The sequence below is a fragment of the Girardinichthys multiradiatus genome, chromosome 4 (genome assembly GCF_021462225.1).
Source record: "Girardinichthys multiradiatus isolate DD_20200921_A chromosome 4, DD_fGirMul_XY1, whole genome shotgun sequence".
Classification (NCBI taxonomy): domain Eukaryota; kingdom Metazoa; phylum Chordata; class Actinopteri; order Cyprinodontiformes; family Goodeidae; genus Girardinichthys; species Girardinichthys multiradiatus.
In genome coordinates, this window is record NC_061797.1 from 35435247 (window position 1) to 35461941 (window position 26695).

The 26695-nt window shown below is 39.0% G+C and overlaps 1 protein-coding gene across 3 annotated transcripts in view; it reads left to right on the forward strand.

Moving 5' to 3' along the window:
* The first annotated feature begins 2256 nt into the window (after positions 1-2256).
* The window catches only part of esrp2 (epithelial splicing regulatory protein 2), a 28123-nt gene continuing 3684 nt past the window's right edge, over positions 2257-26695 (forward strand). The window contains exons 1-15 of one of the 3 annotated variants that reach the window (XM_047364142.1): positions 2257-2412; positions 2591-2743; positions 3227-3355; positions 12982-13095; positions 13576-13690; positions 13866-13961; positions 14338-14392; positions 14902-15012; positions 16366-16498; positions 16751-16793; positions 20037-20338; positions 22386-22619; positions 22803-23001; positions 25284-25488; positions 25579-25777. In XM_047364142.1, coding sequence (XP_047220098.1) covers positions 2612-2743; positions 3227-3355; positions 12982-13095; positions 13576-13690; positions 13866-13961; positions 14338-14392; positions 14902-15012; positions 16366-16498; positions 16751-16793; positions 20037-20338; positions 22386-22619; positions 22803-23001; positions 25284-25488; positions 25579-25777 — 2067 coding nt within the window. In that variant the 5' untranslated portion in view covers positions 2257-2412; positions 2591-2611. The other 2 variants (XM_047364143.1, XM_047364141.1) reach the window with 2 other exon arrangements.

A 26695-nucleotide genomic window follows, 5' to 3' on the forward strand; every position in this document is an offset into this window, starting at 1 on the left:
AATATAATTCATAATTTTTGTGGCTAAAACAATTAGTTTATTCAAAACCAAATTGTTCACCTTAAAACTCCCCCCATAAAAATGTCTTACTGGAAGATACAGAACTCTCAATAATTAGAGGCACGCCTGGTAAAGATGTGCCCTAAAATAAATGGTTGTTTTGAGGTCTTGATGACCCTCAAGATGTCACCGTTTATTGCTGTCTTCTAACAGTGGTCTAAAAATTAAGTTAAAAAACGTTTAAGTTCAGAAATGCACCGATCAGGATTTTGGCCAACTCAGATTTTAACACATAAAGACAAAAAAAGATTTTTTGAAAGAGGTAATAGTTTTATGTTTCAATGAAATTAAAGGAATAACAAGTTTATCGTGACATTCATTAAAACATATCCATAACTTTAGATGTTCAGTCATTTTTTTTTCTAAACCCCAAAGAAGTGCATATAATTTAACAATGTTGGCTGATGTTTTTTAAACTGAAGATGGTGGTAAGTCTTAGCTTTGATGGATTTATTAAAAAGAAAATAAATATTCTAATAATGATTTTTGAGTATTTGATCTGCTGACCACCAATCATAGCTAATCAAGGAAAGACTGGCCGATTCTAATCTTTGGTAAATTGATTGTTACATCTCTATTTATTTCTTTTTTAATTATCAGGGTTTCCAACAAGCAACAGGCTCTTGTGATTTTCTTAAAAATTATATTATCCTAACATGGGGTTTATTCCCCCGCTGAATAGATGTCCTCCAATTAAAGATTGGATTGTTTTTCCTTATTTAGCATGAGATTATTCTATTGCAATAAGGATAAATTTGTTTCAAGGATTTTGTACAGAGACAGGGTAAAGCTTACCTGGGTTTTTCCCTATTTATGTGTATGTGTTCAAAAGTTTTTGAAATTTGCAAATATTCTTACACTGTGGGTAGAATATATCATACTTCAAATCTAAAGTTAAATAAATTAAAATTAGGTTTGTTTTCTGTGGATGTCCTGATGTTTGTATGAAAAATCAGTCAGTCAGTCATTTTCTACCGCTTATTCCATAGTGGGTCACAGGGGAACTGGTGCCTATCTCCAGCAGTCTATGAGCGAAAGGCAGAGTACACCCTGGACAGGTCGCCAACACACATACAACCATACACACACTCATTCATACACCTAAGGGCAATTTGGAGTGACCAATTAACCTAACAGGCATGTTTTTGGACTGTGGGAGGAAGCCGGAGTACCCGGTGAGAACCCACGCATGCATGGGGAGAACATGCAAACTCCATGCAGAAAGACCCCAGGCTGGCAATTGAACCCAGGACCTTCTTGCTGCAAGGTAACAGTGCTACCAACTGCGCCACCATGCAGCCCCAGTCCTGATGTTTGTATGAAAAATCAACTGATGGAAAATCAACTGTAATATTACATGAGATCTGTTAGATGGCAAAGTTAATTTGAAAATGGAAATGTATGTATTGTAAAGGTAATTAACAAAGAATAATATGTTTCAAGCATGTATTTTTGTATGGAATACTGTCAGCATTTCAAAAGAAGGATGACAGACACAAGACCCAACAACGCAGACAAACCGAAGGCCGCTTTTAAATCAACCTAATGCCACAAGCTCATTATTGGTGCAGTAATTCATGTAAAAGGGGCCCCAAACACATCTTGAAGGCATATACTGTTCCGGACATGAAGTTCATTTTGACTATTTATGTATCAAAAAATGTCTTTATTGCACCTATGCATTGTTGAAATACCTCTGAAAAACTTAATTTTGGGTTTTCTTTAACTGTAAGCCATAATCATGAAAGTTACCAAAATTAAAATATACTTGCACACGTTTTCACTTAAAATATATCAGTCTGTGTGATAAAACTTTATAATAGCCTATATGAGATTCATTTGTTGAAGTAAAATACTTAAACACTGCTTGTCAACTCTTTTTCAGATTACATTTTATCCAGGGTAGTATTTTGTATGCCTTTGTTTAGTGCAAATTTCTTACACATAAACTTTAATAATATTCAAAAAGGACCTTATAGTGTAGTTTAGAGTATGTTCCTCATTTACCTGCACTTTGCCTTCTCTCTATCAGCGCTGAACATCGGCAGACTTCATGGATGAGCCTTTGTGCTTACTGCCACTTCCTGAACAGAAACCAACCAGCCAATAATATTTCACAATTCACTTCGAGGTCCCGCCCTCACCTTTGCTATCCAGCCAATAGACGACGTGTGTCTCTTCGTTGAGAGGCAGAGCCACACAGGTAACTCGAAAAAAAATAGGAGTGGAGGAAAAAAAAAAAAAACCTTCAGGGCTTGTTATGGAGTTCGTGTGAAGGAAACACGGATTTCCACCTTTCTTTACCAGTTAAACCAGTATCTCTGGATAGAACACCCTCAAGTACAGCAACAGGTAGAGTCTCTGACCGCAAACTCTTCCGTGGCTCCTCTGAAAGTAATCTCCCCACTTCTCTTTCTCTCTGCGTTTATCTCAATTGACTTTCCAGCCCTGTTGTTCGCTCTCCTTATCACTTGGAAAAGGTGAACCCTCGTGTTATTTTTTTTTATTTTCATCTTTGCTCTAATTGTAGTTTTTACCCTTGTGGTCCCTGATGGCTTCGCACAGTGATACTCTGGTGGTGTTCTTTGGGGCAACAGCTGGTGCAAATGGGGGTAAACTGGGTTCGGATGAGAGGGAAATAATTCTCTTGGTGTGGCAAATTGTGGATCTACATGAGAAAAAGGTATGGATCTTTCTGACCCCCCCCCCACCTCGTTCGTCAGTTGTTTGGTTTCTTGTGTGTGTTTGTGTGTGTAGCTCAGAGTGTTTGTGGCGCAGTGTCCACCTTGTTGTTGAGCAGTTTGTCAGTTTAAATCAACACGGTGTGCTTTCTGGTACCGCCTGCAGTGCACTCTGGGGCTCTCACAATGCTAACGCTACAAGCTCACCTTTTAACAGGTGACCAAAATTTATTTCCCACTTGTCAAAGGTGGAATTACACCTGAATGGAGAAAACACACCTTTTTGGTTTAGCATGTAAACTTCTCGACTTGACTGACAATTCACTGCTTTTCGCAACTACATTGTCAATTGTTTGGCCTTTTTTAAAAGTAGTTCATTTCCTGTATGATGCGAGGGGCTTTTGCCATCATTTGGCGTTTTTGTTGTTTTGTGTCCCCGTCATAGCTTTATTTTATGCCATGAAACGCTTAAAATTCTTTCACAGGTTGGGAAGCTTCATCAATGTTTTGTCAAGCCAGACACTTTGGAGCTGACAGACCAGTGTAAAGAAGAAACTGGGCTGACACTGGAGGACATCAGTAACGCTGAGCCCCTGGACAAAGTTCTGCAACAGGTGAGTCAAGCAGGTCACTTTAATATGGTTGTGATTTGATCTCTAACATTCTGCCCTTCCCCCACATGTTGCTGTGCACTGTCAGTCAGCTGGCCCCTGTTATGCTTTAAAGCTGGCTTGTAGAGAGGACAAATGTGCCAGTCAGGAAATATTTGTGGTCTCGAAAAACACAGACAGTCATGGTGTGGTAACCGAAGGAGCACCACCCATTTCTCCTATAGGGAGTGGACTAGTTAATTTTCTGGGTACTTGACAGCTACTCGTCCGCTCCACAACTATAAGCTGTGGTCGAGGAGACATAGATAAGGAGGGGAGGAAGAGAATTTGGAGAGAGAACGTAAAGGACTTTTATTTATTTATCGTCGGACGTTGTTAAGAGGGGCAAAAGTTTATTATGACAAAATGCTGCTTTAAAATGGGGTGGATTCCAGACAAGGATTTGAAACGGTGATTCCAATCTCAGCAATGTTGTTGAAAACTTGGTGTTTGTCTATAAAAGCATAGAAAACAAATAAGCACAGATCTTGACTCTTGTAGGGCTGCTTCATCTCTTAGTACACAGCACATGTTTATGCATGTGAGAACTTAAATCAGCATGCAACAAAAAAGTCATAAAAGTAATAATCACATGCAACACCTCCAGGACATAAATTGGTTAGACCACAGCGAACAGTGACCGTTTTATCAAGGAATGTGTTTTCATTATTGAGGCACTGTAGTAAAGGGTACCGTTCAGCTAACCAAGTGAACCTGCTTCGTATGCAGGTGATAAATACCCCTGATAAATTTAAAAATTGGTAATCTTTCAAGTTTTCTCCACGTATTTGGCATGCAACTGATAATTTTCCTTTGGTACATTTTGGGATTTTAACCTCGGCACATAAACCTTACACTTAATCAGATGTCAAAGCCTGGGTCTGCAACACAGAGCAGTTTTGACCCATGAACTTAAAATATTGCGTGTCAGGTTGATTATCTTGAAAGTTGACTGTTTTCACAAATTATGAACATGGCTAACATTTTTGGTTTAATTGAATTTTTTAAGATTTTGCATTATACCCTATTTTGATTGTGGTCCCCATTTGGCCCAGTTAACTATTTTCAAATACGGCAAATAATGATCTCTAAGCAATCTCCTGCAAAAAGAGTGACTGGAGTCACATTTTCACACTTTCACACACAGATTATGACTAGAATAAAAAAAAGGGTCAGGTATGAATTGATCCATTCATGCATCAAACTTCTTTTGATGAATTTTCTGCCCTTTAAGTGATTACAATGTCAGTCATGACCTTTTTACTTTAGGAAAAGGTCAGGTTTCTACTGTGGAATATATATACACCAGCAACAGACAACATTCTGCCTGGAAACAAAGGGGCATTCAGCTTAAATTAGCTACAATATTTACTTTGAAAGATGAAGTCGGAAATTTAGATGAAAACCTTTTCCCTTGTTTTTTAAAGAAAACCAGGCTTTGTGAAGGCTAGTTAAGGATGTGCTCATGTATGAAATTAGTTGATTGTTAGTATATAAATAAATGATTTGATACTGTTTATATACTGTATCAAATCAGTATACAAATCCTGTGAGAAAACTTTCAAAATTCTGCAGAAATCTCCAGCTGTATTGCTAATAGGACTGAGGGAAAAAGGTCAATAAGGATATTCTGGATGTGCTTCCTTTATGTTATCAACAGAAAATCTTGATAATGCAACCCACAAGGCTATTAAAGAAGTGTTTTTGAGGGGACAATGCAGCAAGTTGTATAACCACCAATAAAGAGATTGCAACGTAAATGGCGGCTGCAGACTAACTGATAGTAACCTGCCTCGTATGATATTCTTAGGGAATGATAACCTCTAGTAAAATTATCATAGTATTACAGTAATTACAAAATAATTTCAAGCAAAAACGTATAATAAGATCAAGTTTTTATTTAAGAGAAAATGAATATTCCTGCTACTGCTAAAAAAAAAAAAAACATTACAATTGTAATATTGTTAGCTATACCAGTTGGATTTTGATACATAAACCTTAAAATTACCATAGAATAAACACCTGTTGAAGGTAGTAGTAGTTTACAGCTAATACTTTGTTTTTTTTAAACTATTTTCTTAAATAAGTGGTGGGTGGTACTCTTAATTTTCCTAATATGACTGTCTGAAACTGAAAATATTTACAAACAGCTCCGTTGTCTTGTAAGTTGGGCAAAATGCAGTAGCTTACGTTCAGCTAGCTGACTGCCAGTGTACAGGAGCATGTGGGGGATGGGGGAGTGCAACTGTACTCTTTGCACCATACATTCAGTGAAAGTCAGGCTGTTTTTCTTGCATCTAAAAATTAGGGAATAGTATGAAGAGAAATGTTAATGCTTTTAAGTCATAATTATTTAAAACCTTGCCAAACCTTTGTACCGGTAAACCGCCCAAGCCTATTCAAACTGAAAAACCGCAGCAGCTTTTCAAACAGTCTATGAGAGAATGAGAAACTCTGCAAGTCAATAAACCCAAAATGTTCCTCTGACATATTTTGCCCAGAGCAGGATGTGACAGAACAAGCCTGACCTGGGGCATTAAGCTGTAAGCTAATGTAAGGAGTGTCAGATTTCCTCCATCGCCTCTTAGAAAAATGGTCCTCCACCTGCGTGAGATGTCATTGGCCATGACAGTTAAACTGTGCTGACAGTTTGAAGCTCAGGAGCTGGGATGGGCAGAGCCTGGGGTGTGAGGAGATAAGTTGGAATCACAGGTCTGGTCTTGCCTTGGTCTGATGCATACTGCAGACATCTGGAAGGCAGAGTGTTTTCCTGGGACTGCTGCTCATTTTTAGGCTACAGGACAGACACAAGGGGCACATTGCAATTGTTTGCTTGTTTGCAGTAGGGACTTGCCTTGCTTAGACTGTTGTTGCTGTAACTGCCTTATGGTTAAACTGAAACAGCTACTATAAAGATGGTGTGCTTTATAAAATATTAATTTTAATGTTAAATGAGTACTCTATCCATATTCTAGAATTGCGCCGCTCAAGGTGGCAGCAGGTTGGAGTTGCTATGTTATATTTAATTTCCCTTTGGGATGAATAAAGTATTTTTGAGTTGAATTGAATTAGGCATAAAATGGTATAAAATTATAAATAAATAAAAAAATTCACCACTATCATCTGTGACCAACACCAACAATAAGGTAATCCTTTGTTTATTTATAATGTTCATAACTTGGGTAATTTCACCATATTATTAATACCAATTAATTAATTATGAATGAATGAATGAAATTTAATGCCAGTTAAAGAGTAAAACGAGGAAGACCCAAACTAAGGGGTTATTGTCATGTTCTGAGACAACATTTCTTAACTGGGCCCAGTTTTAAAATAACATGTTGCTTGAGCAACTCTGTCTTTAATAAACAGGGTGTGTCTCAGTACCTTAGTCCTGATTCCTATTTAGCATTACAAACTCATGACCACCATAGACAAATGTGTGCAAACCTTTGCCTGTAGCCTGCATTGTGAATTTATTCTTGCAAGAAATGTTTTTTGCTTTCTTGGTCTTCTCTGTCTTTACATAATGTAAATGTTGCCAAACAATAACAATGTCCAGATTGCTTGTTTACATTTCCTGCTCCATCAGTAATTGATTTTAAGAACCTTTCATTACAATTAGCAATGTTGTAAGGTAAAATATATTACATGCTCTACAAGATCAGCTTTTGGGCAATCAGTTTTTCCTCAGTTGTACTGATAATGCAGTCTTTAACATACAAAGCTTTTTATCAAAGTTTGGTAAAATGATCTAATGACTACAGACTGAGTAAGGCTTTATCTATTTTAGATGAGACTGTGCAGTGAACCTTCAAATATTAACCCAAGCACACAGTTTGTCCTTTTCATACCTTTGTGTGACCGGCTACTTTCCTTCACTGTTGGTCATTCTAAGATTAGTTTGTTTATATAAGGACAGGAAAATTAGAATTTTTCCTGGAATTTGAAAGTGCCGATCGCCTCTGGAGCAGATGTTTTGGATGTGGTTGCAGATTTCTACATATTCATTAATACAAGAACCAGTTTCCTCACTTTCCTTACTGGGCTTTTTATATTGACCTGTGTAGTCACAGGCCCAAAGGACAGCGAGATGCAGCGATTAAGAGATTGCAGAGATTGGAGTCGGACAATTTTTTCCTTGATCTGATGAGGGGCCAACAATACTAAAAACAATTTATTTCCTTTTCATTAAGCACATTTTTTTTTTTTTTGCTATAGAGAAAATACATTGACAGGCAAAAAGAATGAAGGAAAAACAAATAGTCAGAAAATGTTGATGTTAAATGTTAATCCAACCACCTTGCTTGAAAGCCAAACTTATTTTTAAATGCTGTGGAATCCATGACATGCATTTAAAATGTATTTCTCATTCTGTTAGTTTTGTGTGTGCACACAAAACAAAACAGTGTTGTTTTGTGTTGCCTTCATTGCCATAATTTCCTACTGTGACCAACAGACAGTGACTTGCTTTGCATAGGAGGTTAGTTCACACTCAGGGACAGTTTCCAAATGAAAAATATTTTTTTTTAAATTGAATCCATTTTAGATTTTAGATGCTGTAGCGGAGACGCCCCTACATTTTTCCCAAAACCATCTTCAGCTCCTCAGGGTGATAATTCGACAAAGATCATATTAAATTTATTTCTCAAAAATGACATAGCGACATCTTTTTGATCCAATCGTTCAAATTAATAGTTTTATTTTTCCTTCATTTTTTCCAGTTACTTGCTACACTAAGATTTTCAGCTTTGTTGTCCACTCTGAGCAAAGAAATTAATTTTTTAGTTACTGCAAAAAAAAAAAAACTGAGGGGGGTTTAGCTGCATTTCAATCGTTGCTGACTTGACGGGCTTGGTTTTTAGTCTGAGACGTCAACATGTTGCAGCATGCAGGTTGCACATTATCTTAGATTTTGCAGACATTGTTGTGAAACGTTGGCTTTCAGAGCTCACTTCAGATTCAGCCGTTTCAGATCTTAGTCACAGATGTCGATTGCTAAATGTGATTTTTATTGCTGGTAGTATGACAGGATTTAGTTGTCAGTTGGAAGGGATTCTGTGTTGTAACCTGAGTGTGTAAATGTTTCTGTCACCAAAACATCAGCAATCAGATTAGTGTGCAAGCAAATGTAAGGTTTTAAACTAAAACATTAGACAACATATTTATATTTTATGCAGATTGACTGATAACACCTGATCAATATGGCAAATCCATATATTTAAGGTGATTATAGGTAACGTTACAGTTTCTGATCATTGAAAAACGATGATTTTTACCCAGGCCCAAGCAGCCTTTGAGTCAGTAGCTCCTCTGTGGTGCAAGTGTGTTTGAACAGTTGCCCACATGGATTGTCCCGACACTCCCTGCTTCTCTTATCTGAGTTTGTTTCAGCCACCTCCACCTTACCTCACCTCTGCATACAAGCAGTCCAGCTTCAGTGGAAAGTAAACTCTGATAGAACCATGTGCAAAGGCCACTTCCTCCCCCTCGTCTTTGAAAATGCTCTTCAGAGAGAGAGATTACACTACTATGTGTAACTCCTGGTTCATTTTTGCATAAGGACATGTTGGATTTCTGAGTTAAACAGAGATCGTTTCTTTTGTAATGTACAATCAAAACATGCAGTCAGAATACTGAAACAGTGGAATGAGTTATGCCATATTTGGGTAATTAATGTGGTCAGTTGGGTGGCACTGGTTATGTGAAGGATTAGTTTTATGATGAGCATATTTACTTAGTTTGGTTGTGTGGTTTTTCTTTGAGTTGAAGAGAAGAGTAAATGTTGTGACTCCACCTTTTCTGTAACATTTACTTTTCTTTCAGTAATCTGGTGTTCATAGTAGTCTCAGGCAGGGCTGTATGCACAGCTATGAGAAAACCTCACTCCTGTTATCACTGTAAATAAGAAAGTCAGTTTAGCTGAACTTAAAATGTGGTGCTTGGTTAATCTATGAAACTTAAGAGCATTCTGTCTTTGTTTTTCAATTTATTGTTCTGTCTTGAAATGTAAGGCTACGCAGAGTTGAGGTTTTCTGTTTGACCAGCCTACCTTGCATTTTATTATGATACCAAAGAAAAGTACACAGGAGATCTGTTACTCATTTATCCTGATGCTTATGTATAATTCTCCTGCATCATGTCATCATACAAAGAGCAACTGTGTGTCACAATACTATTTTTATTGTAACAATATATCTACAGGTCCTTCTAAAAAAATTAGCATATTGTGATAAAGTTCATTATTTTCTATAATGTAATGATGAAAATTTAACATTCATATATTTTAGATTCATTGCACACTAACTGAAATATTTCAGGTCTTTTATTGTCTTAATACGGATGATTTTGGCATACAGCTCATGAAAACCCAAAATTCTTATCTCACAAAATTAGCATATTTCATCCGACCAATAAAAGAAAAGAGTTTTTAATACAAAAAACGTCAACCTTCAAATAATCATGTACAGTTATGCACTCAATACTTGGTTGGGAATCCTTTGGCAGAAATGACTGCTTCAATGCGGCGTGGCATGGAGACAATCAGCCTGTGGCACTGCTGAGGTCTTATGGAGGCCCAGGATGCTTCGATAGCGGCCTTTAGCTCATCCAGAGTGTTGGGTCTTGAGTCTCTCAACGTTCTCTTCACAATATCCCACAGATTCTCTATGGGGTTCAGGTCAGGAGAGTTGGCAGGCCAATTGAGCACAGTGATACCATGGTCAGTAAACCATTTACCAGTGGTTTTGGCACTGTGAGCAGGTGCCAGGTCGTGCTGAAAAATGAAATGTTCATCTCCATAAAGCTTTTCAGCAGATGGAAGCATGAAGTGCTCCAAAATCTCCTGATAGCTAGCTGCATTGACCCTGCCCTTGATAAAACACAGTGGACCAACACCAGCAGCTGACACGGCACCCCAGACCATCACTGACTGTGGGTACTTGACACTGGACTTCTGGCATTTTGGCATTTCCTTCTCCCCAGTCTTCCTCCAGACTCTGGCACCTTGATTTCCGAATGACATGCAGAATTTGCTTTCATCCGAAAAAAGTACTTTGGACCACTGAGCAACAGTCCAGTGCTGCTTCTCTGTAGCCCAGGTCTGGGGAATGCGGCACCTGTAGCCCATTTCCTGCACACGCCTGTGCACGGTGGCTCCGGATGTTTCTACTCCAGACTCAGTCCACTGCTTCCACAGGTCCCCCAAGGTCTGGAATCGGCCCTTCTCCACAATCTTCCTCAGGGTCCGGTCACCTCTTCTCGTTGTGCAGCGTTTTCTGCCACACTTTTTCCTTCCCACTGAGGTGCCTTGATACAGCACTCTGGGAACAGCCTATTCGTTCAGAAATTTCTTTCTGTGTCTTACCCTCTTGCTTGAGGGTGTCAATAGTGGCCTTCTGGACAGCAGTCAGGTCGGCAGTCTTACCCATGATTGGGGTTTTGAGTGATGAACCAGGCTGGGAGTTTTAAAGGCCTCAGGAATCTTTTGCAGGTGTTTAGAGTTAACTCGTTGATTCAGATGATTAGGTTCATAGCTCGTTTAGAGACCCTTTTAATGATATGCTAATTTTGTGAGATAGGAATGTTGGGTTTTCATGAGCTGTATGCCAAAATCATCCGTATTAAGACAATAAAAGACCTGAAATATTTCAGTTAGTGTGTCATGAATCTAAAATATATGAATGTTAAATTTTCATCATTACATTATGGAAAATAATGAACTTTATCACAATATGCTAATATTTTGAGAAGGACCTGTATATGATCTTAATATGGCTTGCAATGCTTTTTATTTTAACATCCATTAAAACAGTTATGTTGTTTACAAATTTATTTTGATTTCACTGCATGGACTAAAGCAAAAATCTAGAATGAACTCCTGCTAAATTTAAGAGTAGTTTTGAAACACAAAATTCTGTACAAATGTGCGCAATATTATGTATTTTTGCTGCTCTGCTTTTTAAAGAATAAGACAATTTTAATCATCATATATATGCCGAGGAACCACTCAGTTGCTTGGGTAGTGAGCCTGCTTAACAGGAATGCCGCTTGAAGCTCGGTCAATGTAAATTAAAAAAAGTATTACTTTAATAAGAGGGATGTGTCACTCTTTTAGTCTCCACACCCTGATTAAGGTTTTCTAAACAGCTGGATTTGTCATTCTTCTAAGCATAGAAAAAGTGAAGGAGGGTTCTTTCAGCCGGTGGACCTGTATAGTTCAGCAACAAGTGGGGGAGAGGGAGCATTGCGTTACTTTATGCTCCATACAGCTGCAGAAAACTCCAGTCTGGCACTTTCTCTGGCAGCTCATTAAAAGGAAGAACATCTAAGGGAAAATGTTTGTGCTTTAGAAACTATAACTTTTTTAAACCTTTTGTATAGCTTAATACCTGTAACCGTGTCTAACTTTTAAAGGGCCCACTGTAAGTAGGCAGGCAGATTGACCTTTTCTGCCATTTAAGAGTTTCTGTCCAGTCAGTCTAACCCTGAACCATGTTTTGTTCTTGTTAGTAGATACTTGAAGCTGTCAAATACCCAAACTGTTATGAAGCATGCCCCAACATGGACCTGTAGTACTCTCTCACTGTCTAAAGACCTGTCATAGATCGCCAGGGGCCATGTGAATCAGTCAGTTGCTGAGTTGAAGGTGGTCCCACATCCAGATGGTCTAAATGCTCCTTTACCGTGGACTATTTGTGTTGTGCAAAGGTAGATGCAAATCTTTCTAAATGCAGATCCTGACACCACAGTTGGCAATCTGCAGCTTGTTGGGTCATAAATCATAAACGCCCAGGGAGGTTTCTGGAGACTGGTCTTTGTTCCTGGTTTCTTGTCATCTTTACATTTATGTAAATATGGATGGTGTTTTAATGGGTTTGTTTTATGTTCCTAAAGATCTCTGGATTTGAGTCAGTGATGTAAACTCTCCGAAATCTCAGTCATAAAAGTATTACTAGCACATTATACTAATAAGAGCAGGGTTGACAAAATACAACTGTTTCGCATAAACTCCAGAACTACGTAAAGTTAAAACTTTTGGATTTTGAAAATCTGACCTCTCTCTCTCAACAAGACTTGACAACAGACTGACGCAGCTCTGTGTTATAAATAAACAAGATTATGTGCTGGTATTCAGGCCTGGTTTCTGTCGCCATCAGAGCCCGTTAGACCTGTATGGGTTGGTTTTGTGCTTTTTTCCCTTCGTGATGGCGGCTGAAGGTTGTGTAAAGAGAATCTATGATCCAAATGATTAGTATTATGATCATTCCTTCCCTCTGTCTCCTCCTTCCGGTCACTCTGCAAACACTGAAACCTGTTAGACATGTTTCTTCACTGACAAGAGACAAACATTTAAAAGAAATAATCACAAGCACCTGAACATATTCACTTCTGTGCATTTAACTTCCAATTTCCCTGTCTGATTTGAACACTCACACGTCATACTGCATATGTGTTAAGAAGATGAGACGCCTCTTTTCATTTGAAATACTTTAGTGTTTTTAGGTAAGCACATGTTAATGGCTTCTCATGTGATGAATAAAAATACTAAAATCCACACATTTTCCTCCTGTCTTTGTTTTGCCATGCAGTTTCAGCAGTCCGTCTCATCAGAAGTAAAATGCCTCGGCAGAAGTTCGTACACACTCTTGGTGAATAGTCCTCTCGTTATTCGACAGGCTCTCCACCCAGAGGCCTCCAAAAAGGTGAAGGTTTCCCTATACTAATGACGTGGAGTCATGGACAGGCTTGTTAGACTTTTATTTTATGTTTGGGTGGCATTTGTTTAGTTGAAAGGCACTTCTATTGTTTTTAATGTTGCATTTCATGTTACAAAGTCATGTATTTAGAAAATGGTTTGTGGTTCTGTTTGACGTAAGTACGTATGACAAGCCATTGATTGTCATATATCTCATGCCGTTTCATGAAATGTCCCTTATTCAACTCGACCAGTGGTACAAGGGTGGGTTAGAGAAAACTTCAAATACGAGAGCATACAATTTACAATCTAGAAATGTGCGGATGCTATATAACTTATCCTTACAATACATTTATTTTAGGGCTCCTGAGTTTCCCAGACTACATGGACATTTGGGAATATTTTTGTTCTAACCCCTATATTGCTGCTGTTTCCAAGATTTATACCCTTATTCTTCTATAACTCATTTTTGTGTCTTTCTCTCCAGAACCTTGTACTACCTGAGTGTTTCTTTTCATTTGTGGACGTGCGGAAAGAGTTTCACCAATGCTGCCCAAATGCCGGTTCTGTGCAGAAGCTCACAATGGGATTCATGTTGGAATGTATCCTTTGTTCTTCTTGAAAAAAAAACTAACAAAAAAAAAACAACAGCGTACAGGACAAAAATATTGCATAGAAGGGTTTACGGTTTCCTGAAAGATGAGAGCGTAACATCTTCAACTGAAGAATATGATTTGAATAATTGCTGATAGGTGACAGCCTTAACAGTGTGCACAGATGCTGGTCTTCCTGCGGTGTCGGAGCAGATGATAGGTGTGAGGGAGGTTAGCAGCATCGTGCAACTGACACTCTGCATCGTGGCTGAGCCATACAGTAAGTAACTGCCAGTCTTTGTACATAAAATAATTTTACACTGCATTAGATGTTGAATCGATACCATCCCCCACTGCAGTTTTAGTAGCTTGCCCTAACATTGTCTGGAAAGGAGAAGGAACAAGGCAATTAATGGCTGAATGAAGCAAAGATGTAAGATATGTTACTGTACTGATAAGTCCAACTTTAATCCAGTGTGTGCCATCCAGACTGACTGTCTTTTTAGGGCTTACCTTCTCATTAGCAGCCAAGTAGGTCCTTGGGTGTGATTAGTTATAGCAGATCATGGCAGACCTTCTCACTGTATTAGGAAGACATTGTTCGCAGCTTGTTTAATCCAAAAATGGATTAAAAAAAATGTATTTTTCTTCCTAAGATCACACATTCTCCTGTGTTGAAACGGTGAACTACAAGTTTGACTCTGGTACATGGTATGTAAGCCTTTTTTCCCCCTTAATAATGCATATATTTTAGATCATTTGAGTCTGCTGTTGCCACACCTGTTGGGTAACAGCGTTGCTTAAAGATCAACAGCCTCCCTCTGCCGTGTTCAAATCTCAGACCTTGGGCTGAAAGCATTAATTACAGCAACAAGGACAACACAAGTGTGTCATTAGAGCAGTCCAACTTTGCCATCAAGTGCTTAGCTGGATATTCAGTAGCTGAACAGTAGATCCTACTCTTCTCAGACAGCCAAAAGCCTATCACTTTAACCATCTGACATTTAACCAAAAGAGTGTTACTGTGTTCAGCACTTAGTGGTAAAGGCCCCTGTTTCTGCAATCTGTGGGCAATTAGTTCAGACAGAACAAGACTGGGGACAAATTTCAGTTATGTGCAAAAACACCAAGAATATCATCTTAGTTGTTTTTTTATCACCAGTGCTAAAGTTTCTCAAATGTCTTTTTTTTTTTTTTTTTTTGCTTGGTGTTTTCTGCAGCAGTAAGACGGAGCCGGTGGACAGCGACATGGTGATCAGAGCGAGGGGGCTTCCATGGCAGTCTTCAGACCAAGATATTGCTCGCTTCTTTAAGGGACTCAATATTGCCAAGTAGGTTTGACTTCACTAGTATCTTCTTACACCTCTGTTATTTTTACTTATGTTACTAAAATTGAACCTGATCATTATAAAAGTAGAACATTGAGATTGTTGGTCATGGAAAAGACAGTTTTGTTTGAGTTCTTCTACAAAATATCATATTTTAAAGATTCCATTCAGTGGTGTTTGTTTTGTTTTTTTTTCACTGACAAATGTACAGTGATAATAAAAACATCAACTGCTTAATGAAGTCCAGGTTTCCACTCCAGGATTTTGCAAATTTAAAAGTTTTTTAAAAGCAGACAATAAACTCCCCCTGCTAATTATGCTTTGTGCGTATTTGTGTCGATGACATCATAATAGGCACAATGATCAAGCTGTCTGCTGGCATTAGTAAACATTATGATGAACAAGTGACTTTCAAGAGATTATAACTTGGATTCTGAGGCATTAAAGTTGCATTTGAGTTATTTGAGTCAGAGTTGATGCTAATGACCACTCAGCCGTGTAAGAAATGGCTTTAGATGGTGAAGCTGAATAATACGGTACCTATGACAATGAGTTTCTACAGGACTCAAATCTGTTTTGTATCCCGATGTAGAATTTTCTGTTTGATTGTTATATGTGTATTTTCTCCACTTATAAACAAAGTACCGATAATTGCTGTTTTTTGCTTGTGTCACTTTAAAGTGGTGATTTACTAGTACAGTGGCAGTGCATGGAGCAGTAACTCTTACTACTTTCTCTCATCCAAACAACGTCTCTCGTCTTTCTTGTGAATGCTGAGCAGTGACCTTTTTTCTATTTCTTCTAGTAATCTGAGTAAAAACATTTGAAGAAAGAGGGGAAAACAGGAGAACATTCTCAAAGGCACTTTGATCAGTTGCCATATGCCTTCTGTGATGTCATCAGAGGCATGTGTGAATGAAAGCTTGTTTTTGGGATGGTAGAATTTAATTGTTTTCCAAGAAATGGCAAATAAAAATAGAAAAACCATGCCAGGGGACCAACTATATCTAAAGTGAGTTCAGTTTTACCAAAAGGTCTGGTTATTGGCTTCAAATATTCTATTCTAATTGAAATATTCTAACTAATTGAACATGGGGGATGAGGATGGTTTATCCAGAGTATCTTAGGAAGTGTGAAAAATATATCTTTAAATGTAGCAATAAACCCATTTTTTTAAGGTAATGGTTATTGGTTAATACGTGGAAAATGACACATCTGGACAACAATGTTAAAGTACAGTTCTCTAAGAGGAAGTGTATGTAATAAGGAGGAACAATTTAGGTTTATAACGATTTAAAGAGTTGTTTAAGAAGGGTTTTTATTTCATTAAGGTATCTGTTTTCTTGTGTGTTTCAGAGGTGGTGTGGCTCTCTGTCTGAACGCTCAGGGCCGGAGGAATGGAGAAGCCTTGGTTCGCTTCATCAACTCAGAGCACAGAGACCTGGCTCTGGAGCGCCACAAACACCACATGGGCAGCCGATACATCGAGGTTAGTTTCAGCAACATCCTGCTAACTTGTCCTTTAATTTTTAGCTACTTGTTTCCCTTCGTTCATCCTGCATCTTTATTGTGGGGGCATTTATTGAAAACCCTGAAAAACGTATAGTACCACAGCAGTTGTTTTGCTATTATTGTTGTATTTACGTAATATCACTTGGTAATTCGAGTTTTAATGCTGACGGACAACTGTGTCTTTATATATGTAATTATTTCTGTTTGCTTTTTTAAATGAATTGTTCAGGTCTACAAAGCGACAGGAGAGGAATTTCTCAAGATTGCTGGAGGTCAGATTTCAAATTTTTTCTTTCTCTGTCTTTTAATCTCATTGACCATGTTTGCCTAAAGAGTTGTTCAAAGATATTTTATTAGTATGAGAAGAGTTTATTAAATGGATTCTCAGACTTTCTTATCCCCACCTCCCAGCACACACATGTGTAAAGTTGCAGCTCTTGATTGCGTAGTGGCTCTTTCTCCGATTACCTGTTTTCTGCTTCATCCCAGTGGTTCTCCGGCAGCCAATCTCTGTCTAATAAAAGGCACTTTGTGAGCAGTGCACCCCCATGCCTTTTTATAACCAACCCCTCTGAGGCCAGTTGCAGAAAAATGTCATTATTGGCTCTTAGTGACTCACCTGTTCAGTTCAGCCTCTGTTTGGGCTCCCGTGAGGCAGAGAGGGTGGGTGTCTGGTGAAAGGACAGACTCTCTGCTGTTACAAAAGGGGTGTGAAAAGATAAAAGCGGGACCTGGGGCCTCTTGACCATTGAACAGTGGCCAGCAATTATACACGACACAGATAGCAGACACACTAACTCTCAGCAGATAACTTGTAGAGGCTGCTAGCCAGGATCTGGACTTTACACAGATGAGTGAGGATCGATACAGATCGAAAGCACGCAGGACTTACAGCAAATAAATAAGACAACATGGAGACTTGTCAGGCTACATGAAAGCTGAAATATTAAAGTACAGCAATGGTGTTTAATATTTCATAGGAATGTTTCTTACTAAGAAAGTTAATAGTTATAGGACCTAATTAATGCCTTTTAAATTGAAGTAATCATGTTTATAATGTCATGTATAAAGCCTTTTGCATTAGGTAAATGACAAACTAAATAACATTTTACTTCATTGTTCACTTTTAATTGCCTTGATAATTAAATGATGTGTTTTACAGAACGCATTTAAATGTGTTTGGCAGATGTACGTTTTTTTCTTTGTATTGTTTAGAGCTTGTTTACCAGCAGTACACCTGGACTTGCAAGTTGAGTTTGTTCTCAGCATAATACTTTTGTTTCAAAAATCTTATTCATGGGCGTGGCACGTGGCATAGCTGTGGAGTGCGCGAAGAACCAAACTAAAGAGGAGCATTATCTAAAACTGAGGAAATAAACTGGAACCCCAATGGCAAATGACTTTTGAATGAGGGTCAGTGAATTAAAGCAGTGTGATAGATCTGAATTGGTTCAGTTTGTCTGCATCCGTGCACACTTTTATGGGCAAGTTGTACCCAAATACCACTTTACTTTTTATGCATGGGTTTGCTGTTGCACTATGATACAAAATACAGAATATTTAAGGCAATTAACAGGGTTTAAATGAACATATTGTTTACCAAAACTGACATAAAATGACCTATTCATACATTATGAAGTGAAAAATTTGTATTATTTAAGTGAATTGGGACTGATTTACAGTAGTTTCCAAGTAGCAAGGAAGCTTCCAAGGCTCACAATAAATGAAAATTCAGACTGTTTAGCTCCTCAATGTAAACACATATAGCATTTAAAAATATAGCTCTATATCTGTAGAAAGCATAGTGTACAGGTCCTTCTCAAAATATTAGCATATTGTGATAAAGTTCATTATTTTCCATAATGTCATAATGAAAATTTAACATTCATATATTTTAGATTCATTGCACACTAACTGAAATATTTCAGGTCTTTTATTGTCTTAACACGGATGATTTTGGCATACAGCTCATGAAAACCCAAAATTCCTATCTCACAAAATTAGCATATTTCATCCGACCAATAAAAGAAAAGTGTTTTTAATACAAAAAGCGTCAACCTTCAAATAATCATGTACAGTTATGCACTCAATACTTGGTCGGGAATCCTTTTGCAGAAATGACTGCTTCAATGCGGCGTGGCATGGAGGCAATCAGCCTGTGGTACTGCTGAGGTCTTATGGAGGCCCAGGATGCTTCGATAGCGGCCTTTAGCTCATCCAGAGTGTTGGGTCTTGAGTCTCTCAACGTTCTCTTCACAATATCCCACAGATTCTCTATGGGGTTCAGGTCAGGAGAGTTGGCAGGCCAATTGAGCACAGTGATACCATGGTCAGTAAACCATTTACCAGTGGTTTTGGCGCTGTGAGCAGGTGCCACGTCGTGCTGGAAAATGAAATCTTCATCTCCATAAAGCTTTTCAGCAGATGGAAGCATGAAGTGCTCCAAAATCTCCTGATAGCTAGCTACATTGACCCTGCCCTTGATAAAACACAGTGGACCAACACCAGCAGCTGACACGGCACCCCAGACCATCACTGACTGTGGGTACTTGACACTGGACTTCTGGCATTTTGGCATTTCCTTCTCCCCAGTCTTCCTCCAGACTCTGGCACCTTGATTTCCGAATGACATGCAGAATTTGCTTTCATCCGAAAAAAGTACTTTGGACCACTGAGCAACATTCCAGTGCTGCTTCTCTGTAGCCCAGGTCAGGCGTTTCTGCTGCTGTTTCTGGTTCAAAAGTGGCTTGACCTGGGGAATGCGGCACCTGTAGCCCATTTCCTACACACGCCTGTGCACAATGGCTCTGGATGTTTCTACTCCAGACTCAGTCCACTGCTTCCGCAGGTCCCCCAAGGTCTGGAATCGGCCCTTCTCCACAATCTTCCTCAGGGTCCGGTCACCTCTTCTCGTTGTGCAGCGTTTTCTGCCACACTTTTTCCTTCCCACAGACTTCCCACTGAGGTGCCTTGATACAGCACTCTGGGAACAGCCTATTTGTTCAGAAATTTCTTTCTGTGTCTTACCCTCTTGCTTGAGGGTGTCAATAGTGGCCTTCTGGACAGCAGTCAGGTCGGCAGTCTTACCCATGATTGGGGTTTTGAGTGATGAACCAGGCTGGGAGTTTTAAAGGCCTCAGGAATCTTTTGCAGGTGTTTAGAGTTAACTCGTTGATTCAGATGATTAGTTTCATAGCTCGTTTAGAGACCCTTTTAATGATATGCTAATTTTGTGAGATAGGAATTTTGGCTTTTCATGAGCTGTATGCCAAAATCATCCGTATTAAGACAATAAAAGACCTGAAATATTTCAGTTAGTGTGCAATGAATCTAAAATATATGAATGTTACATTTTCATCATGACATTATGGAAAATAATGAACTTTATCACAATATGCTAATATTTTGAGAAGGACCTGTACATGTCAAAGCAAGTTGGTGACATTAACATACAAATATATATTTAATAACAAGTGTGTGCATTGTAATTTATTTACCTTGCTCTGCTACTTTAGGGACGTCCAATGAGGTGGCCCAGTTCCTGTCTAAAGAGAACCAGGTGATTATACGAATGCGCGGGTTACCGTTCACTGCTACGACGCAGGAAGTCCTGTCCTTCCTCGGTCCTGAGAGTCCCGTCACGGACGGCGCAGAGGGTCTGCTCTTTGTCAAGTACCCCGACGGACGGCCTACCGGTGACGCCTTTGTGCTTTTCTCCTGCGAGGAATACGCTCAGAACGCACTAAAGAAACACAAACAGATCCTGGGGAAGCGGTATATCGAGTTGTTTCGGAGCACTGCAGCCGAGGTGCAACAGGTACTTTTTATTTTTGTTTGTTTGTTTTTGTGGATTTGAGAGACCTAAAAACGTGATGTACCAGTTACTATATAAAAAAACCTTTACATGGAACCTGGAACATTCGAAAAGTCCTACATGTGGGACATTTTGCTAAAAAATAATGTACTAAAAGCTTTTGGGGAGGCTGGCTTTGATGCTACTAGAATCATTCTATATTGCATCATAGATTAAATTAAAGAAGCAATGTACTTTAGCCTATTTGAGGGGAAAGAGTTTGGAAGAAGGAAAAACCAGGACACATCGGGCCTTATGTACAGACTTGCGTGGATTTCGTACTAAAACATGATGCACGAAACTGAGTCTGCATGGATATAAGCACATTTCCTGTGTACATCCCAATCAACGTGGAAATGAGTACACATGAAGGAAAGCTAGGCTCCTTGCCTTACATGCATGTGCAAGTAGATGTAAAAAAGCCACATATATGTGATTTTTAAGTCAAAAAACATGTCTAAATGCAAAAAAGAAGAGGAACTTCACAGCACTTGAGGTGGAGAGGCTACTTTTTTGAATGCTGTTCAAACCTTACTTGAATCGCACACACGTTACTGTGAATGAATACAGAGGAGTGGCAGGAACAACATGAGCAACAGAATTTCAACACACGCCTTGCTTCCATAGTTACTGTAAACATAGAGGCTGTCAGGAGCTTGGTAGAGCTCCCTGAGTCTCCAGTTTAACCAGTAGAAACAGGAAGTCTCACATTTTAACCACAGACAACAAATTATTCTGTAAAGTCAAAAGGATGTCTTCACAGCCCATTTTACCACAGTGTCAGTTAAAGGCATTTGTGCATTAGTGTTATGGTCATAGACTAAATGAAACCGCTTCCTGTTAACAAACATATCATTAGCCTGATATCATAGTTGCTTTTAGCAATTTGTGTGTGCAATTAATATTCCACATAAGTTAGGAAACCTAGCTACCTCATCAAACGGTGCCCAATGTTGGTCTTTTCAACAGGATGGTATGAGAATTCGATTAAGCTGGCTGAAAAACGGATTATTTTATCCTGCACAGCTGGCATGAATTGGCTAAGGGTCGACTGGCTCAGGCGCAGTTGGTATATCAGCACTCTCTGAAATTTCTATGTTATTAGGAACCTTAGTTTGGTCCAGCATCCTTATGGATGCAGGCATCACATAGCTCCTTGTCGTGCTTCAAGACTGGTGCAGTTCCAGTAGGACTGACATTACACCAGGAGATGAACTAGTCTTCATCCTGAAAACAAATCCCCACATAGAGATGTGGTTGAGGCAGATATTAGGCCAGAGTGGGCCTAATGTCTCTAGAACAACCTCTAATGATAATAATTATAAAAATTCTTTAACATCAAATAATTATTGAAGACGAAATATGACAAGTTGATCGTCGCCATCAATACATAATTAAAATGGGGAAAAAAATTATGAATTCAAAGAAATTTATACTTTAGGGTCATAACAATATTAATGCATTTTGAAGACAGGATGCCATCTGTGTGGGATAAAATGTTGTCGGTATATTTTTAAGCTACTTTGAGGAGACTGTTAAATGTGTGTGTGGTTCAGTCTGGCTGTTGGTGGCCACCACACAGGACACAGGGTGTACTGTCAAATGAGAGGATTGTTTTTAGGTTACTTGGTTTCTGATAATAGCATTGTGTTGCAAAAAGTGGGCTTAGCCATGCTAATATTGACGATATGATGAAGTGAAACTTCTAATGTATTTCTGTTTCATGTTCAAACTTGCTTGTTGTCCATGGCATCAGCTGGGGGTAGTATTTCATATGAAACCACTGTACAGCAGCTTCCCCTTTTTTGATCAGCTGATGTCATGGGGACAGGGAGAAGTTACAAAACATCCCAAAACATGCTGGTTTTATTTCATGTTTAGGGGCTTAAAAACATTTTTCATTGCTACATTTTTAATCGAATTTATTGAACTGTTTGTCTGTTTTAAATGTGCAGTTAAGGCTTTTTTCCTTCTCCCACTGAAGGGTTATTTATGCTTTTGTGTTTGCCAGGTTCTAAATCGGTACATGTCCACACCTCTGATCTCCACGCTGCCCCCTTCACCCATCGTTCCCGTCCCGGTCCTCACAACACCTCCCTTCCTGCCAGCGGCCTGCAGCACCCGGGACTGCGTGCGTCTCCGTGGTCTCCCGTACACCGCCGGCATCGAGGACATCCTCGAGTTCATGGGCGAGCATACCGTTGACATTAAGCCTCATGGAGTCCACATGGTCCTTAACCAACAGGTCAGAGTGCTGTGACCACATGGGACCAGACACACATTGAACTGAAAAGCTTCAGCTTTTTAAAACTGTATTATAACTAAGCCATTGCAATAAGAAATCTGCATTGCCAGCTGCTTTAATAATCAGGTTTAGCACTTAATGCTTTCTGGGTTATGATGGTTTTGGTAATTTCTACCTTTGCAGGGCCGACCCTCTGGGGATGCCTTTATCCAGATGAAGTCACCTGACAAGGCGTTCTTGGTGGCCCAAAAGTGCCACAAAAAGACAATGAAGGACCGGTATGTCGAGGTCTTCCAGTGCTCCACCGAAGAGATGAGCATTGTTCTGATGGGAGGAACCCTAAACCGCAGCGGCCTTTCTCCTCCACCCTGCAAACTTCCCTGTGAGTTCTTCCCCAACTTCATGCTTTAATAAAGAGTTTGTTTTTGAGGGTTGGAACATTTTACTTAATCCACATCAGAATCTAAGTCAGCCTACACTCAGTCCACCTCTATAATTTAGATAAAAATATCATCATACTGATTAGATGTGATCTCAGACCTATTTCTGTTAGAAATTGTTTTCTAGGCAGATTGACTGTTTTGCAAACACATATTAGAATGCATCACCTCACTATAGTCTGCTGGTAGAAACATTTCTGAAGAGTTTGATTAAGCAGAAAGCAACTCCTAACTGTCCACTTTGCTCTGCTGTGGCCCATATCTGCCATTGCTGTAAGAGAATAGATTGGAAACCAAAAAGAGCAATTTTCTATTGCATGTCTCTTTTTATATTTAGCAGTCATCAAATAACTGAAGTTATTTTTTTCTTTTTAAACACATTTTCCTCTTAATTTCACTGGAAACGCTTCAGCCTTCACAAGGTCAGTGATGTGCCCACAGCCTCAAGCAGATAGAGGCTGTTTTAATGTAAATAAGTCCATACCTTCATTTGTGTGTTTATGTTGTAAGTATAAGAGCTAAAAGGACAGTTGGTGCTGTAAATACAGTTCTGCATGTATCTGAAGTTCCCGCATTTATTTCATTTATAATGAACACAGAACTAACATGTCTGAAGCAGGGAACGCTTTATTATATTTGGTTATATTATGTCAACATTGTCAAAGGTTTTGAAATGTGTCTTAACTCATTAAACGTCTTTTTTTTTAATAATAATTGACTGCATTTTAAGTGTCTCTCACTTTGATATGTTTGAATAAGTAAACATGACAAGTTCAAACCCAACACTAATGTCCTAATTGTTGATTAAAGTGATGTTTTGGAGTTTTTGTTCAATAAGAGGATTTGTAAGTTTGCACAAAAGATGCATTAATGAGAAAAGACAGCAGCAGAATTGTCTTTGTAAGCTCAAACAACCGGCCAGGCAGTGAAACATGGGTGTGGTTCGATCAGGACACCTAACCCAACGCAAACAGGATTGTTTGCAAGCTAAACAAGCATAAGACATATTTTCAGTTGTTTCACACTTTTTTGTTCAGTATATAATTCCACATGTGTTAATTCATAGTTTTTATGCCTTCACACTGAAGGCATAAAAACTATGCCTTTCATAGTCATGAAAATAAAGAAAACTCTTTGAATGAGAAGGTGTGTCCAAATGTTTGGTCTGTACTGTACAAAGTGATATATCTTAATTGGTGTCAAAAGTTAACTTTGAAGTATATGGTTTAATGCCAATAAAAACCCAAAATTCAGTTTCTCAAAGAATCATTATATCCAAAATGCAACAATGACTTTAATCTGAAAAGAGGATTTTGGACCAGTGACCCTATTCAGGGTGAGATTCTTCTGTTGTTGTCTCTGGTTAAGCAGTATCTTTACACAAGGAATGTGACGGTTGGAACCCATGTTCTAGATACATCTTTGCATGGTAGTTCTTGTACTTTTTCCTTCCACTCAACCTTCCATTACTAAATCACACTTGGCAACAGTGGCATACACTCTGTTTGGAGGGTGTCAGTAACTGTCTGCAGTACAACTGTGAAGTCAGCAGTCTTTCCTGTTATTGTATTGGCCATAACATTACATTACTGTGCTAACAACCCTTGTTTTAATCATCTTGTGCAATATTCTAATTGGGGGTGCACCTATTGTAGTTTTCTGGCCGATCACTGATTTTTATTTTTTTTAAAAGCCTGACCTGCCAATTCTGATTTTGGCCAATACCGATTTCTTTTTAGCTAACACTGTCAGCTGTTATAAGGTCACTATACACCTTCAAGTTTCCAATCTTATTTCATTGAAAAACATAAATCAATACCTGTGAAACAATACAAACTTGTTTTAACTTCACATGAGGCAGTGCTCTCCAAAAAAAAGATAAAATGTTTAAAGCATCGCAGTGCCTTTCATTTTTCACATTTTGAAAAACAAACAAAATTTGTATAACAGGATCGGGGCCGATCGATCGGGGCACCCCTAGTTCCAATTTTCTGTGAAGTTGTATATTCAATTTTTATGTGCTCTAAGCCATAGTCCTCAAAATAACAGAAATAAATGATATATTACTGTGTGTAACACATTTGTATATTCGCTTGTCTTTGTAAATTTACTAAAATCAATTATGTTTTCCATGATATTTTAGTTTAGTATGATGCACCTGTACATTCGGACTGTCTCCATGTTGCAGCACTAAACCTTCCTGTCCATATCTTTCTTTCTGTAGGTCTGTCACCTCCCACAGCCTACGCTGCCTTCCCAACTCCACCTGCTATTCTCTCTGAGGCGGCCCTGTACCAGCCTCCCTTGTTGGCTGCTCCCAGACCTTCTCCGACCACCGTGCACAACCCTGCTCACACTCTGGCATACTACTCGCCTCAACCACATCTCTATATGAACATGAACATGAACTACACTGCCTACTACCCCAGGTCAGTAGCACATCTGCTCTAACAAAGCAAATTAAAAAGTAAGCCATACCCCCCTGTTTATCTAACTCCTCACGTCTCTTCTTCCTCCAGCCCCCCAGTTTCTCCTTCCACAGTTAGCTACTTTGCAGCTCCACCAGGAGCCATGGCGGCTGCAGTTGCAGCTCAAGCTCACCCCGCTGCAGCGGCTGCCTCCTCCGTGCTGCCTCAGCCGGGTGCACTGGTCAGGATGCAGGGTCTACCATACAACACTGGAGTCAAAGACATCCTCAGCTTCTTCCAGGGATATCAGGTAAGAAAAAGCAGTACTCAGACAAAGTCATGAACAGAAAACCATGTTTTAAGATTTGAGCTGAGCAATGTTTTTTTGTCCAGAATTGTGCAGCTTGGTGCCCTGGGAAAAACAACAATCTGCTGCTTAGTTTAGTTGGCTGCAGATTTGTTTTTTACATTTTTTGAAAACTATGGAGAACTGCAAAAGTTCTGTTGCAACATTAAAAAAAAAAATCTGTGATTTTTTATTTTTATTTTTTTCCCCCAATAGTGAGATTTTCACCCACTTTGCAACACCATGCAGTGGAGTTTTGCAAAATCCCACAACTGTACTGTTTCATTAAGGTACATGTGTTCACTTGTGCTCTCCTGCTCCTCTTTGCTGAAATGCATAATGCTGCCAGCCTGAATTAGGTGGAGTCCTCTGATACAGGTATGAATCATGACAGGTGTGGTTTCACGTAGTTTATGTGAGGAGGAAAGTGGTGGGTTTCAGGTAGTGGCCAGGTTCTGTTGCTGCTGTTTTCATTGGACCAGATATCTTGGGTCTGCTTCTGTTTTTTCTTTCATTTAATGCTGATACAACCTTGTTATGAGGGGTGTGTTTGAGCAAAAGAACATTCACACCAACAAGGAAGCGATTTTAAGTTGCATTTGGAGAAATGTAGGTATGCATTGTTTTAAGAGCTTATTGTCATTGCTTAATTAATACGTTGTGTTTTGTAAATTGCGTTTGTGACGTGTGTATTCTGGCTCCAGTATGATCTCTCACACACAGGTCCTGAGAAAGAAAACTGTATTTTTATAGAGATTCTAAAACTTTCAACAGTCTTTTCTGTTTTAAGTGTGACCCGTATTTGGTGAATTTCTGTGTCAGTGTTTTTTTGTCATCTTCCTACACATCTGTTTCTTTTGTTGGGGTGCAAAAGTGTGTATT